Source organism: Panthera onca, chromosome C2, assembly GCF_046562875.1.
Source record: "Panthera onca isolate mPanOnc1 chromosome C2, mPanOnc1 haplotype 2, whole genome shotgun sequence".
Classification (NCBI taxonomy): Eukaryota; Metazoa; Chordata; class Mammalia; order Carnivora; family Felidae; genus Panthera; species Panthera onca.
The window spans coordinates 156,365,803-156,379,484 of NC_138347.1; the positions used below are offsets into that span (position 1 = coordinate 156,365,803).

Consider the following 13,682-nt stretch of genomic DNA (forward strand, 5'->3'; position numbering starts at 1 on the left):
CTTAGAGATTTCATCCACTTCTGACCTGCATTCTTTTATGTGATTGGAAAGTGTGTGACTAGTGTATACTTTAGTTTTTATGGACTATTCTATTTGACCCCTTGTGCTCTGTAATACCCAAGACACCAATGTAAAACCTCAGCTCCTATTTTCAGCATAACTAATATGCAGTAAATTATCATGAGTGTTCTAATGGCTGCTTCTTATAGTATGGGTTCACAGCCTCTCGAGTACTTTCTTTTTTTTTTATTTCTATATAAATGAAGATGGGTTCCAAAAGATACTCATTCTAACCAAGTTTCAGACAGATATGTTTTGAAAGAATTGTGAGATTCTGTATTAGAATTAAGATAGTTTTCAGAAAAATATTCTCTCAGTTAAAACAGATTTGCCCCAAATCGGGAAAATGTGTCAGAAATTAACGAGGCAGTTGAATTGGGAAGCTCAGATGAACGCTGTCAGAATATTGTTCAGTTCCTGAATCTGTCAGAGCTCTGCAAAGCCATCCGTTTCATTCAGTTAAGAAAGCATACACACGTTGTACAGCCTTAAATTAAATAAATGCGGTGACAACATTTTCAAATAAAAGGTGACTCTACTTCTAGGTACTTACCCAAGGGAAATAGAAGCTTGTCTGCACAATGAGTAATAGCAGCTTTACTCATGACAGACAAAAACTAGGGATAGTGCAGATAACCATTAGTAGGAGAATGGGTAACTACATTGCAATCCACTTTATACTACTCAGCTGTAAAAAACAACAAATTAATGGGGTGTCTGGGTGGCTCGTGTGGTTAAGCATCGAACTCTTTTTTTATGTGTTTATTTTTGAAAGTGTATTTATTTTGAGAGAGAAAGAGAACCCTCATGTGTGCGAGCAGGGGAGGGGCAAAGAGAGAGTTCCACACAGGCTCTCTGCCGGCAGCACAGAGTCCAGTGTGGGCCTTGATCTCCTGACCCGAGAGATCATGACCTGAGGCGAAACCAAGAGTCAGATGCTCAACCTTCTGAGCCACCCCGACACCCATGTCTGCCTCTTGATTTCAGCTCAGGTCATGATCCCAAGGCTGTGGGATTGAGTTCTGCGTCAGGCTCCGTGCTGAGCGTGGAACCTGCTTGAGATTCTCTCTCTCCCTCTGTCCCTCTCCCCCACTCTTGCGCGCCCGCTCGCTTTCTCTCTCTCTCTCCTCTCAAAACATCAACAACAAATTATTGATACTTAAGTCAATATGAATGAATCTCAAAACATTCTGTGTTTCTGCGGCGCCTGGGTGGCTCAGTTGGTTAAGTGTTCAGCTGAAGTCATGATCTTGTGATTTGTGGGTTCAGGCTCTGCCTTGGGCTCTGTGCTGACAGCTCAGAGCCTGGAGCCTGCTTCCGATTCTGTGTCTGCCTCTCTCTCTGCATCTCTCTCTCTCTCTCTCTCAAAAATAAACATTAAAATTTTTTTTAAAAACCGTTGTTTTTCTTCTCATGCAGTGCAAAGTACATGCTGTATGGTTCCATTTATGCCATTCTATGCCAGGCAAAAACTATGCAAAACAAATTTAGGTTGATAGAAATTGCAGCAGTGGTGGGGCAGAATTGACTAGAAGGATCTTTCTGGGGTGATAGAAATGTCTGTATCTTAATTGGGCTAGTGGTTACATGTATATATCCAAACAAATCAAATTGTACCCTTGAAGTTATGCATTTTGGTGTATATAAATTAATCTCTCCTAAAATTTTAAGGTTTTGGGGCACATGGGTGGTTAAGTCAGTAGAGCATGTGACTTTCATCTTGGGGTTCTGAGTTCAAGCCCCACATTGGGGGTAGAGATGACTGAAAAAAAAACTAAAACGTTAAGGTATTTTGAAATTTTGCAAAAAGTAATACAATTCTACATATATTATGTTGGGAAATATAACCAGTAACGATTCATACCTGGTCCGTTCCGCATTCTGGAATGTCATGGAAAGCTCGGTTTCTTAACGAAAAGAGAATTCTTGCCACGTACTCCGTAGACCCTACGGTTGTGCTACGGAGTGGCACAGCCACTACCACATCTCTACCAAGCACGTGGAAGGCGCACTGTTTAATGTGTGATGCCAGGGGTTTCGAAACTCACTGCCAACACTGCGTAAAATGTGTCAGCAACTTTTTTTACGTTACATGTTGAAATGATATTTTATGTATATTGGGTTATTTTAAATATGTTAAAACTAATTTCACCTGTTTCTCCTACCTTCTTTAATGTTTCTATTAGAAAATTTATCTATTTTTTTTTTAATTTTTTTTTTTAATGTTTATTTATTTTTGAGACAGAGAGACACAGAGCACGAATGGGGGAGGGTCAGAGAAAGAGGGAGACGCAGAATCCGAAGCAGGCTCCAGGCTCTGAGCTGTCAGCACAGAGCCCGACGTGGGGCTCAAACTCACGGACCGTGAGATCATGACCTGAGCCGAAGTCGGACGCTTCACCGACTGAGCCACCCAGGCGCCCCTCTATTAGAAAATTTAAAAGTATATTCCCTGCTCCAATTACATTTCTGTTGGACAGTGCTGCTCTGAGGTTTCGGAACTGTGTTTGAAGTGTTTATATTTGTTCACACATGGTTTTCACAAATATGTAATACTGTTTCTATGCCAGCTTCCTCACATGCCGTTTATTTTAGCTGAATATCTCAGAAACATTTTTTTTTTTTTAATTTACATCCAAGTTAGTTAGCATATAGTGCAACAATGATTTTAGGAGTAGATTCCTTAATGCCTCTTAACCCATTTAGCCCATCCCTCTCCCACAACCCTTCCATGAACCCTCCATTTGTTCTCCATATTAAGATTCTCTTATGTTTTGTCCCCATCCCTGTTTTTATGTTATTTTTTTCCCCTTCCCTTATGCCCATCTGTTTTGTCTCTTAAAGTCCTCGTATGAATGAAGTCATATGATTTTTGTCTTTCTCTGACTGACTAATTTCACTTAGCATAATACCCTCCAGTTCCATCCACATAGTTGCAAATGGTGAGATTTCATTCTTTTTGGTTGCCGAGTAATACTCCATTGTGTGTATATACCACATCTTCTTTATCCATTCATCCATCCGTCAATGGACATCTGGGCTCTTTCCATACTTTGGCTGTTGTGGATAGTGCTGCTATAAACATGGGGGTGCATGTGCCCCTTCGAAACAGCACACCTGGATCCCCTGGATAAATACCTAGTAGTACAATTGCTGGGTCGTAGGGTAGTTCTATTTTTAATTTTTTGAGGAACCTCCATACTGTTTTCCAGAGTGGCTGCACCAGCTTGCATTTCCACCAACAATGCAAAAGAGATCTCTTTCTCCGCATCCTCGCCAACATCTGTTGGTGCCTGAGGTATTGTTAGCCATTCTGACAGGTGTGAGGTGGTATCTCATTGTGGTTTTGATTTCTATTTCCCTGATGATGAGTGATATTGAGCATTTTTTCATGTGTCGGTTGGCCATCTGGATGTCTTCTTTGGAGAAGTGTCTATTCACGTCTTTTGCCCATTTCTTCACTGGATTATTTGTTTTTTGGGTGTTGAGTTTGATAAGTTTGATTTTGGATACTAACCCTTTATCTGATATGTCATTTGCAAATGTCTTCTCCCATTCCGTCAGTTGCCTTTTATTTTTGCTGATTGTTTCCTTCGCTGTGCAGAAGCTTTTAATTTTGATGAGGTCCCAGTAGTTCATTTTTGCTTTGGTTTCCCTTGCCTCCGGAGACGTGTTGAGTAAGAAGTTGCTGTGGCCAAGATCAAAGAGGCTTTTGCCTGCTTTCTCCTCTAGGATTTTGATGGCTTCCTGTCTTACATTTAGGTCATTCATCCATTTTGAGTTTATTTTTGTGTCTGGTGTAAGAAAGTGGTCCAGGTTCATTTTTCTGCGTGTCGCTGTCAGGTTTTCCCAGCACCACTTGCTGAAGAGACTGTCTTTATTCCATTGGATATTCTTTCCTGCTTTGTCAAAGATTCGTTGGCCATACGTTTGTGGGTCCATTTCTGGGTTCTCTGTTCTGTTCCATCCATCTGAGTGTCTGTTCTTGTGCCAGTACCATCCTGTCTTGATGACTACATCTTTGTAATACAGCTTAAAGTCTGACATTTTTGTCTTTAAAAGGCCTAATGTCCAAATGAATCTTAGAATGAAGACAGTTGTGCAGGATTGATATTTTGGCTCTCTGCTTTGATTGAAATATTAATGTTTCCACATGCATTTGAGAGATCATGATTTTCTTGTAAACAATTAGTTATAAAGGCATTCTTTTCTTTTAATCTTTCTAATTTAAAACAAAAAAACAAAACAGCCAAACATTTACTGTCTACTGATACGTTATGTTTTTTTTTTCATTTTTGTTAAGTTTGTTTATTTTGAGAGAGGCAGAGAGAGAGGGAGAGAGAGTCCCAAGTAGGCTCCACACTGTCAGCATAGAGCCCAGTCGTGACCTGAGCCGAGATCGAGTCAGATGTTTAACTGACTGAGCCACCCAGGTGCCCTTTACCTTACGTTTCAAAAATGGATTTATTGAGATATAACTCAAAAATCATACAATTTGCCCTTTTAAAATTTACAATCCAGTGGTTTTTAGTATATTCACAGAGTTGTGCAACCATCACGACAGTCACTTTTAAAACACTTTAGCACCTCAGAAAGAAACCAGGCACCCTTTTCACTGTCCTTCCTCTGCCCCCAGTCTGCTCTCCAGCCCTCATTAATGTACCTTCTAACTCTATGGGTTTTTGTGTTCTGGACATTCATATGAGTGGAATCAAAGTAATATGTGGGCCTTTATGACTGGCTTCTTTCACTTAGGATAATGTTTTCAGGGTTTATCCAAGTCGTAGCATGTACCATAGTCGTTTTTATTGCTGAATAATATTTCATCATATGGATATACCTTATTTATCCATTCATCCATTGGAAGACATTTGGATTATTTGTCTGTCTTTAAGATTTTTTTAATTTCTTTATTTTTGAGTAATCTCCACACCCAACGTGGGGCTCAAACTTAAAACCCTGAGATCAAGAGTCATGTGCTCTAGCAACTGAGCCAGCCAGGCACCCCTGGATTATTTGTCTTAAAGCTATTGTGAATAAGGCTGCTACCTGCATTTGTGTACAAGTTTCTGCGTAGGCGTATGTTTTTACTTTTCTTGGATATTTACCTAGAAGCAGAATTGCCAGGTCACGTAGTAATTCTGTTTCTCATTTGCGGAATTGCCAGACTGTTTCCCAGAAGGGTCGTACCATTTTATGATCCCACCAACAGAATGTGAGGATTCCACTTTGTTCACATCCTCACCAGCACTTGTGATTTGCCCGCAGTTGGATTGCACCTTGTAGTGGGTGTGAACTGGCGTCTCGCGGTGGGTGAGGTTTGCCTTTCCGTGAAGACGAATGATGTTGAGCTTCTTGTCATGTGCTCGTTGGGCATTTGTGTATCTTCCTGGGAGAAATGTTCATGCAGATCCTTTGCCCGTTTTGTAACTGGGTTATCACCCTTTCATTGTTGACTTGTAAGAGTTCTTTACGTATTTCAGACACAAGACCCTTATCAGATACGTGATTTACAAATATTTTTTCCCATTCTGTGGGTTGTCTTCTCACTTTTTTGAAAGTAGCGTTTGAATCACAAAAGTTTTTCATTTTAATTGAGGTTAAAAAAAAAATAGAACTGAGGTAAAAGTTTTTCATTTCAATGATATTCAACTTACCTATTTTTTTTTCCTTTGATCATGCTTTCTGTGTCATATCTCAGAATCCTTTACCAAGTCCAAGGTCATGTTGGTTTACCCCTATGTTTTCCTCTAAGACTTTTATAGTTTTGGCTGTTACATTTAGGTCTTTGATCCATTTTGAGTTAACTTACATATGATAAGAGGTAAGGTCTCAGCTTAATCTTTTGCATAGTAATACCTTACTAACAGTAAAGAAGTAAGTTCATATGATCAGTCACATATTAACATTTCATTATTGCTTAGTGGTTTAATAGCAGTCTTGGGTATGTACTGAGTCTGCATTTAATAGGGCATCTTTGTTATTCATTCTGAGATTGTGATATTAGCTGAACCTTTAATTTCTGAAACTGAAATGGAATCTGTCTAGAACTTGGGGAAAAAAGTGTAACAGAACTGAAAAATAATAGGAAATAATTTGGGGGCCCACATGGGAAATGTCTGTATGAGAAAATTTTAATTACAGCATACAAAATAAAAGTGAAATTTCAATTTGTCTTTTTTTTTAAGAAACTATAAAAATGGATAAAAAGAAAGTGCTCAGATCAAATTTAATTAAGCCCAGTTATTTAACAAGTATAAATTAAGGAACTTTAATGAGTTCATTTAGACTCTGATACTAAGTGAGTGATTTCCCATTCAGTTAAAAGGGACCTCTGAAGACCCAGTTTTTATGGGAAAAAGATGAATCAAACAAATGCTTAATAACATAAATACTACAGACAGTTCTAGTGTACGTAATCCTATTTTGGGGTGTTTAGATGGCTCAGTCGGTTAAGCATCTGACTTTGGCTCAGGTCGTGGTCTCCGGGTTGGTGGGTTCAAGCCTGCATTGGACTCCATGTTGACTGTATGGAGCCTGCTTGGGATTCTCTCTCCCTCCCTCCCTCCCTCCCTCCCTCCCTCCCTCTCTCTCTCTCTCTCTCTCTCTCTACCACTTGTACACTCTCTCTTTCTCTCACAATAAATAAATAAACAAACAAAAAAAGAATCCTATTTGTTTTCAGTTTTCGTCTGGTGGCTATATTATAGCTCATGAGACCTACCTAGAACGGAATTATGGCTAGGTTCATAATTATGGCTAGGTTCATCTTTTGAACCTCTTGTTGCTTTTACGACCAAGTATGTGGTCCTTACTGAAATGTGTCCATTTAGAATCAATTCTACCAAAGAAGGAACATGCGTGTGTGACATTTCTTTCACATTATCAGCAGTGTTCGTATTGGCGGGGTTCGGATAATTCTTCCGTCGTCTGCCGTTCTGTGGAAGCCCCATAGGGCCACCGCAGCCATTTACCAAATCATTTAACCCCTCTAGGCCTTACTTTTCTTTTTTGTCACGTAAGCGAATGGGGTTGGGCAGTCTTCAGGTCCTGAGTATAAAATGCTGTGTCTGTGGCTTCAGGAATTTGATTTGCTGCCTAGGCTAGGACTGGGTCCTTTGGCATGGTAGATTTGCTTGAAAAAACCTTTTTTCAGCTTCTTTGTGCTGGGCTTCGTTTGTTTTGGATTGGGGTGTGTGAGTAAGCGTTTTTGCAGAAAGCTGTTATTAGAAAGCAAAATGTTTATGGAAGACATGACGTGAAAAACTTATTTAACTCTTAAATTTTCTTAAGATTTGAGAGTTGACAAGTTTAACATTTTGGAGATTATTGTAAATACATGGAAATAGTTTGAAGGATTTTTTTTTTTAAGTAGGCTCCATACGCACAGTCGGGCTCGAACTCATGACCCCAAGATCAAGAGTTGTGTGACCTACCAACTGAGCCATCCAGGCGCCCTCATTATTATTATTATTATTTTTGTTTTAATTATAAAATCTAGTACCATAATCAGCTTGGAAGAAATCCTTTTTTATTTTATTTTTTTAACATTTATTTATTTTTGAGAGACAGAGCACAAGTTGGGGAGGGGCAGAGGGAGAGGGAGACACAGAATCCAAAGCAGGCTCCAGGCTCCGAGCTGTCAGCACAGAGCCCGACGCGGGGCTCGAACTCACAGACTGCAAGATCGTGACCTGAGCCGAAGTCGGACGCTTAACTGAGAGCCACCCAGGTGCTCCCGTTTGTATTTTTTTTTAATGTTTGTTTATTTTTGAGAAAGAGAGTATATGCAAGCCGGGAAGGGGCAGAGGGTGGGGTCAGAGGATCGAAAGCTGGCACTGTGCTGACAGAGCCCGATGCAGGTCTCGAACTCATGAACCGTGAGATCATGAGCTAAGTCAAAGTTGGACTTGGGGCCCCTGGGTGGCTCAGTCGGGTAAGTGGCCGACTTCAGCTCAGGTCATGATCTCGCGGTCTGTGAGTTCAAGCCCCGCATCGGGCTCTGTGCTGGCAGCTCAGAGCCTGGAGCCTGCTTCCGATTCTGTATCTCCCTCTGTCTCTGCCCCTTCCCTGCTTGCTCTCTGGCTCTCACTCTCTCAAAAATAATAAACGTTAAAAAAAATTAAAAAAAAAAAAAAAAAAGTTGGACACTCAACCGACTGAGCCACCCAAGGTGACCCAGAAGAAATCCTGTGTTGGGTTTTTTGTGTGTTTAATGTTTGTCTATGTGTTTTTGAGAGAGAGCAAGCACGGGCAGTAGAGGAGCAGAGAGAGAGGGAGGTAGAATCCCAAGCAGGCTCCGCGCTGTCAGTGCAGAGCCTGATGCAGGACTCGAGCCCACAAACCGTGAAATCGTGACCTGAGCTGAAATCAAGAGTCAGACGTTCAACCAGCTGAGCCACCCAGGCGCCCCTCTTCATTGGATTTTTTGGGGCCAATTTTTCAAACAATGTTCGCTATAAGATTGCTTTGTAAATGTATTTTCCTTTGACAAATGGTGACTAAGTTTACCCCCATTTTAGCCTCTCTTAATAAGGGTTAAACTATTTCAGACATTTGTTTTACATTCATTTAACTTACAGAGTGTGTGGCTTGGCAGATTTTGATGCCCAGTCTTACATGGCTTGGTGCTTTAAGGAAAGTCCTCACCCCCATTTCTTTCCTTTCTCTTTTCTTGTCTTTTTTGTTCTCTCCTTTCCGAGGGTTGGCGGTCTGTGGACCCAGAGCGAGCTCCTCCAGCATGCAGAGGAGAGAATGTGGGGTTGTGACAGACCCTCCATGGGAGGGGGAGAGGGGCCGGGAGAAGCTCTGTGTCTCTTCCCTTGAGGTATAGTTCTTCCAGTCTGGTGACCTGTCAGATCCACTGAGTGCTTGGTAAAGCAGATTGGACAGTGACTCGAGGAAGCAGTGGGGTAGGGGTGGGGGGGGGGGGGGGGCTCGGTATTTTAAGTAGCAGCTCTCAAAAGTAAAGTGAGTTCTCCAGGGGCTTGGTAGACCGAGCTGTGTGTGTTTGCAGTGTTCGAGCCCTGCAGGAATTGTGCACAGTGGAGTGTTGACTCCTAAGAGGCAAAGGAGGATGAAAGGAGGAGGATGAGAAGCTGGGGCAGATTGTGAGGCACCGAGGAAAGAGGAGCCATAAATGTTGGCTTGAGTTTCGTGCAGTGATGCTTGCTTAGTCCTGACAGCTCTTGATCAGAATGCCAGCCCACAGAGTTCCACGTTCACATATGTGAGTATTTTTGACAAGAGAGATCGTTGTTGTGATTTGACACGATACCTTGTGGGAGAAGAGGTAAAAGTTGAGGAAACCACATTGTACCTGGTACATGCAACAGGAACCTGCTGCAATCTTACATGACTGATTTCTGGACCCAAAGTGGGCTTGACAGGGGGCTGGAGCAGTAATAGCCCCCCACTGTCGGGAGAGGCTGGGGCAGGCTTTTCCCAGCAAGCCAGCCCCAAGGTGTGGCCGTCCCGGACGCCAGGCCCCACAGCTTGTGGGACATTCCCCTGTCTGAGGGAGCTTTGTCCTCGAGGCAGCCTTCCAGCAGGACAGGTAGAGGTCTGGGTGCCTGAGTCAGAAAAAACACTGAAAGCTGTGGCCTCACCTGTTAGCCACCGCCTGCACAGATGCTGAGGAGTTGCGATAGTCTGTGGGCAGGAGACAAAAGATAGTGGGCTTCTGCTTTTAAGGAGCTTATGTTTTGCCCTGACCTTCGGCCAAGTCATGAATGAAAATGGACATGAAACTTTGTGATGGTCATTCGTATAGGCCCTAAGCCCATGGGAGGCCTTGGGCCTCTGGAGATGGAGACTCAGGCCTTAACAGTCGTTTGTCTTCATCAGCAGTACGTATGTACCTGGCTAGTGAATGAGTATTCATTGCCATTTTAAAATGGAAACTACAGGGCGCCTGGGTGGCTCAGTCAGTGAGGCGTCTTGACTCTTGGCTTCGTCTCAGGTCGTGATCTCCCGGTTTTGTGAGTTCTGGCTCTCGGTGCTGGCAATGCCGAGCCTGCTTGGGATATTCTCTCCCTCCCTCTCTCTCCCCCTCTCTCTCTCTCTGTCTCTCTCTCTCTGCCATCCCCCCCACCACTTGCGCTCTCTCTCAAAATAAACAAACCTAAAGCAAAATTTTCTCACGGCAAATTTTTAAAAAACAATAAAGTAAAAACTACAAATAAGCCAAAAGAGGAAATTAAGTCCCCCTTAATCTCAGGACAGAGCTAGGCACTGAGGAGCTTCTGCACAGGGGAGAGAACTAGCCAAGGTCTCCCTCCTCTGGGCCCATGAGGAAGGGGATGTTGCCCAGGGGCTGTGGCCACAGAGCAGCCTGGCTGGTCGAGACAGCTCCTGGAAACACTGACATATCCCTTTGAGAATGACACTCCTTGCCTGCTTTTGCTCTTTTCTGTGAACAGGGTTCAGATTTTCAATTAGGAGTTCAGTTAGAAAATTGAAACTTCTGATGTTTGGAGTACATTGGTTGCTTCCATTTTATTTTATTTATATTTTATTATTTTATTGTATTATTTTTTTTAAGTAGGCTCCATGCCCAACGTGGGGCTTGAATTCACAGCCCCGAGATCAAGAGTCACATGCTCTACTGACTGAGCCAGCCAGGCACCCCTGTTTTCTTCCCTTTTAAAAAGACGAGTTTGAGTACCTATGTGTGCATAGGTATACATGCATTAGAAAAATCGTAACATAATCCTTCCTTTCTGTTTTATCTGTAGGCTGTCCTGTGAACTAATAGAGTACCACTGTGATCGGATGGGAAGGGCGGTGAATTGGGGATCAATATTAGTCCCGACTCAAGTCACACACACTCTAAGCTAGGGAATATATTTAATGACTTTGGATTTCAGTTTCTACCTTCATAAAACAAGGGACCGCATTAGGCACTCTTTCAGCCCTGCCACTGTGGCTTAAGGCCGTAAATGTCCATTTCCTTGTGTTTCCTCTGGGACCAGTCTACCTTTCTGTGTTCTTCGATGCTGAGGGAGCACTTTGCCTTCAGTGGACAAGTTTCCAAGGTTCCAGAAACCAGGAGTCATCCAGTGAAGCGGAAACAGCAGATCGCTTCTGGATTTGCCCCACTGTGCTTTCAGAAGGGCCGTTTCTAGTCAGAGGATTTCAGATTACTAGAAAACTGCGGTGATGCAGTGGTTCCATTTTGCTTAGACTGAAATCACAACCCAAATGCACTTAATGATACACATATGTACTGTAATTTGTAAACATAGCTCAAAACCCTGTATCTTCGTTGGTTCCCTTGTGGCTGGCCATTCAGACCTCATTTCTACTTGACAGGGGTTTATTTTAAGATCGCTTTTTAGAGCGGTTGTTTAACATTCAAGTGATCTATTAGTGCCAAGTCCTTGGCTAGACCTGCCGTAAATGAGCTGCCCGTTAAGTAGAAAACCGAATGGAAATTTAGCTTTCCAGCCCAACTTAGCAAAATCAACGTAACCTGAATTTTCTTATCTTCACACGTAGCTTTTCAGCCTGCTTTCTCTCTTGAATATTCACATAGTGTGTAGGTGAATGGAATTCTTTTAGTTACTCTTGATACTGTTGCTTAGGGAGAACTATAGACTTCTTAACAGGTTCAGAGAGGAACACTTTACAGGAAGCTAAGTGGATTTGTTAGTAACTTGATTGTATTTCTTCAGGAAATGGGTTTGACAAAATAAGATCTGCTTCTGTAACTGTATTTCCAGGATGTTAAATGTTCTGTGGGAAGTAAGTTCACTAGGCCCGTAACTGCATTCTTTTTTTGACAGGCAAAATGTATATTGTAACTCTTTTGGTTATTTTGTTAGAGATGGGAGTCAGCCGGATGGAAGCTAAAGGTGATTTAGGTAAATGGCAGCACAGCGTGCCTTAGATGGTAGTTTCTCCTTCATCCTAACGCTTAACCGTGGCTTCCTCCTTTCCAGATTGTCACAGCTATCATCAGGGCCTTCTTTCCTATTGAATAACAAATACAGCTGTTGTCAATTTTGTAACTCGGGTTTTCAGCCCTTCCCTTTTGTGTTCCAGATGCTCCATACTTGCCTGCAGTGCTTACGTGGCTCTGGCTCTAGGTGATAACCTTATGGCTTTGAATCACGCAGATAAACTTCTTCAGCAGCCCAAGCTGTCAGGATCCCTTAAGTAAGTGTGGCTTGCCCTGTGCGTCCGGGTTTGTTTTGTGTGGGGGTTTTCGATAGTTTTTGGTGCATATTGCTGCTTTTTGCCCCCTCGGTGGGATGTAGATTATCTAGACAAGGCAACTGATTGAAGCATTAATTTGGTAATTCCGTGTGAGGCTCTTTTCCCTTGGACCTCAAGGATTAACAGCGATAGCGTTTGCCGGACGGGGCGTCAGGAAGTGGGAACTGCTCAGTGTCTCCTGTCCGCTGCTGCGCCTGTCTGGAGCGCGTGTCCACATATTGGTCCCCAAGATAAAGGGAGTCCTCAGGGAGAAGTCCCACACGACAAGGAGTTTCTTCAGCGGGATAAATCTGATGCAAGGACTGCGGTTTCAAGGGGCCGACAAGCATTCTGAGTACAGGAGTTTTATTCAGACTCCGCAGAGGCCTCCTCACTAGTAGTGTCATTGTCATTCTAACATTTGCTAAAGCACATCTTTCCTTTTATGGAAATTGAATGAGAAGCGGCGCCCTCTGAATCTTTGTGTGCGGCTTTTACTCAAAGCCACAAATACTCTGCATACCATTAGGAAAGTTGTTTTTCTCATTCATCCTGTGGGTGAATACTTATGATCTCCAAAATAGAATGACTTACTCTTGCGTTTTAGTGGTCTTGTTTATAATGTGCAGTGCTTAGAATTGTGAGATCGGGCTCTGAGCGATAATTCTGCTAAGGTTTAATTATTTTTGTCTTCAAGAAAACGTATTACTGTATACAAGCATCTAAAATTAACATCGATTAAGGCTGTTTCAGGCCAGTGTTCCCCAAACACACGTTTGTATTTCAAAAAAAAAAAAAAAAAAGAGCATCCGGTGAGGTAAGAGACTCCCACAATTCAGACCTAAAGACAGCTGCCCTTCTGCAAGAAAACCTCATCCAGGGTCCAGGCCGGGAGGGAGCCTGAGTTCCAGCTGGAGGCAGGCGGGCTCCCTCTGAGGGGAGGCTCCGTCGCCCAGCTCCATGAAGCCCCAGCGAAGTCCCAGCCAGCCGGGTCGGCTGCCACAGCCATCGCCACAATCCAGCGCTCAGGCTGTGGCTGTGACGCGCTCGGCCAGTGCGAGAGCCAGAGCGGTGTTCTGTTTTTCTTTTCAACAGAAATGAAACCCAAGTCCTCACTGCTTCTTAAAATTCTTGGGTTGACATTGTGGTCCCTATTCTCAGATAAATCCCAAGTAGGTTCGTGCCCTCTGTTGGACGGTTTCTAAGTTCATTTATCAACTTTCAGGGGATTGGCCAAGTCATGTCTGGTCATTTCTTTTTTGATTCTCTTAACTCTCCTTTCCTGAGTGTTGGTTTCTTAGTGAACAGCGAGATCGCTGTCTGTCTTCCCAGTAAAGACAGGTAGGTCGTTCTGCATCTGGCAGCTCAGCAGCTCGACCCCCCTCACTCCTTGTTGCTTTCTGGACACGTAGTCAAAGGTTTCT

The 13,682-nt window shown here is 42.9% G+C and overlaps 1 protein-coding gene across 6 annotated transcripts in view; it reads left to right on the forward strand.

Annotated features, from left to right (window-relative positions):
- Nucleotides 1-13,682, forward strand: part of CNOT10 (CCR4-NOT transcription complex subunit 10) — a 72,174-nt gene that overhangs the window by 50,224 nt on the left and 8,268 nt on the right. For 3 of the 6 annotated variants that reach the window (XM_060638163.3, XM_060638158.3, XM_060638157.3), the window contains exon 14: nt 12,085-12,219. The exons of 1 other annotated variant lie outside the window; for it this stretch is intronic. In XM_060638163.3, the coding sequence (XP_060494146.2) occupies nt 12,085-12,219 (135 nt within the window). The remainder of the gene's footprint in view (nt 1-12,084; nt 12,220-13,682) is intronic. 2 more of the 6 variants (XM_060638160.3, XM_060638159.3) reach the window with 1 other exon arrangement.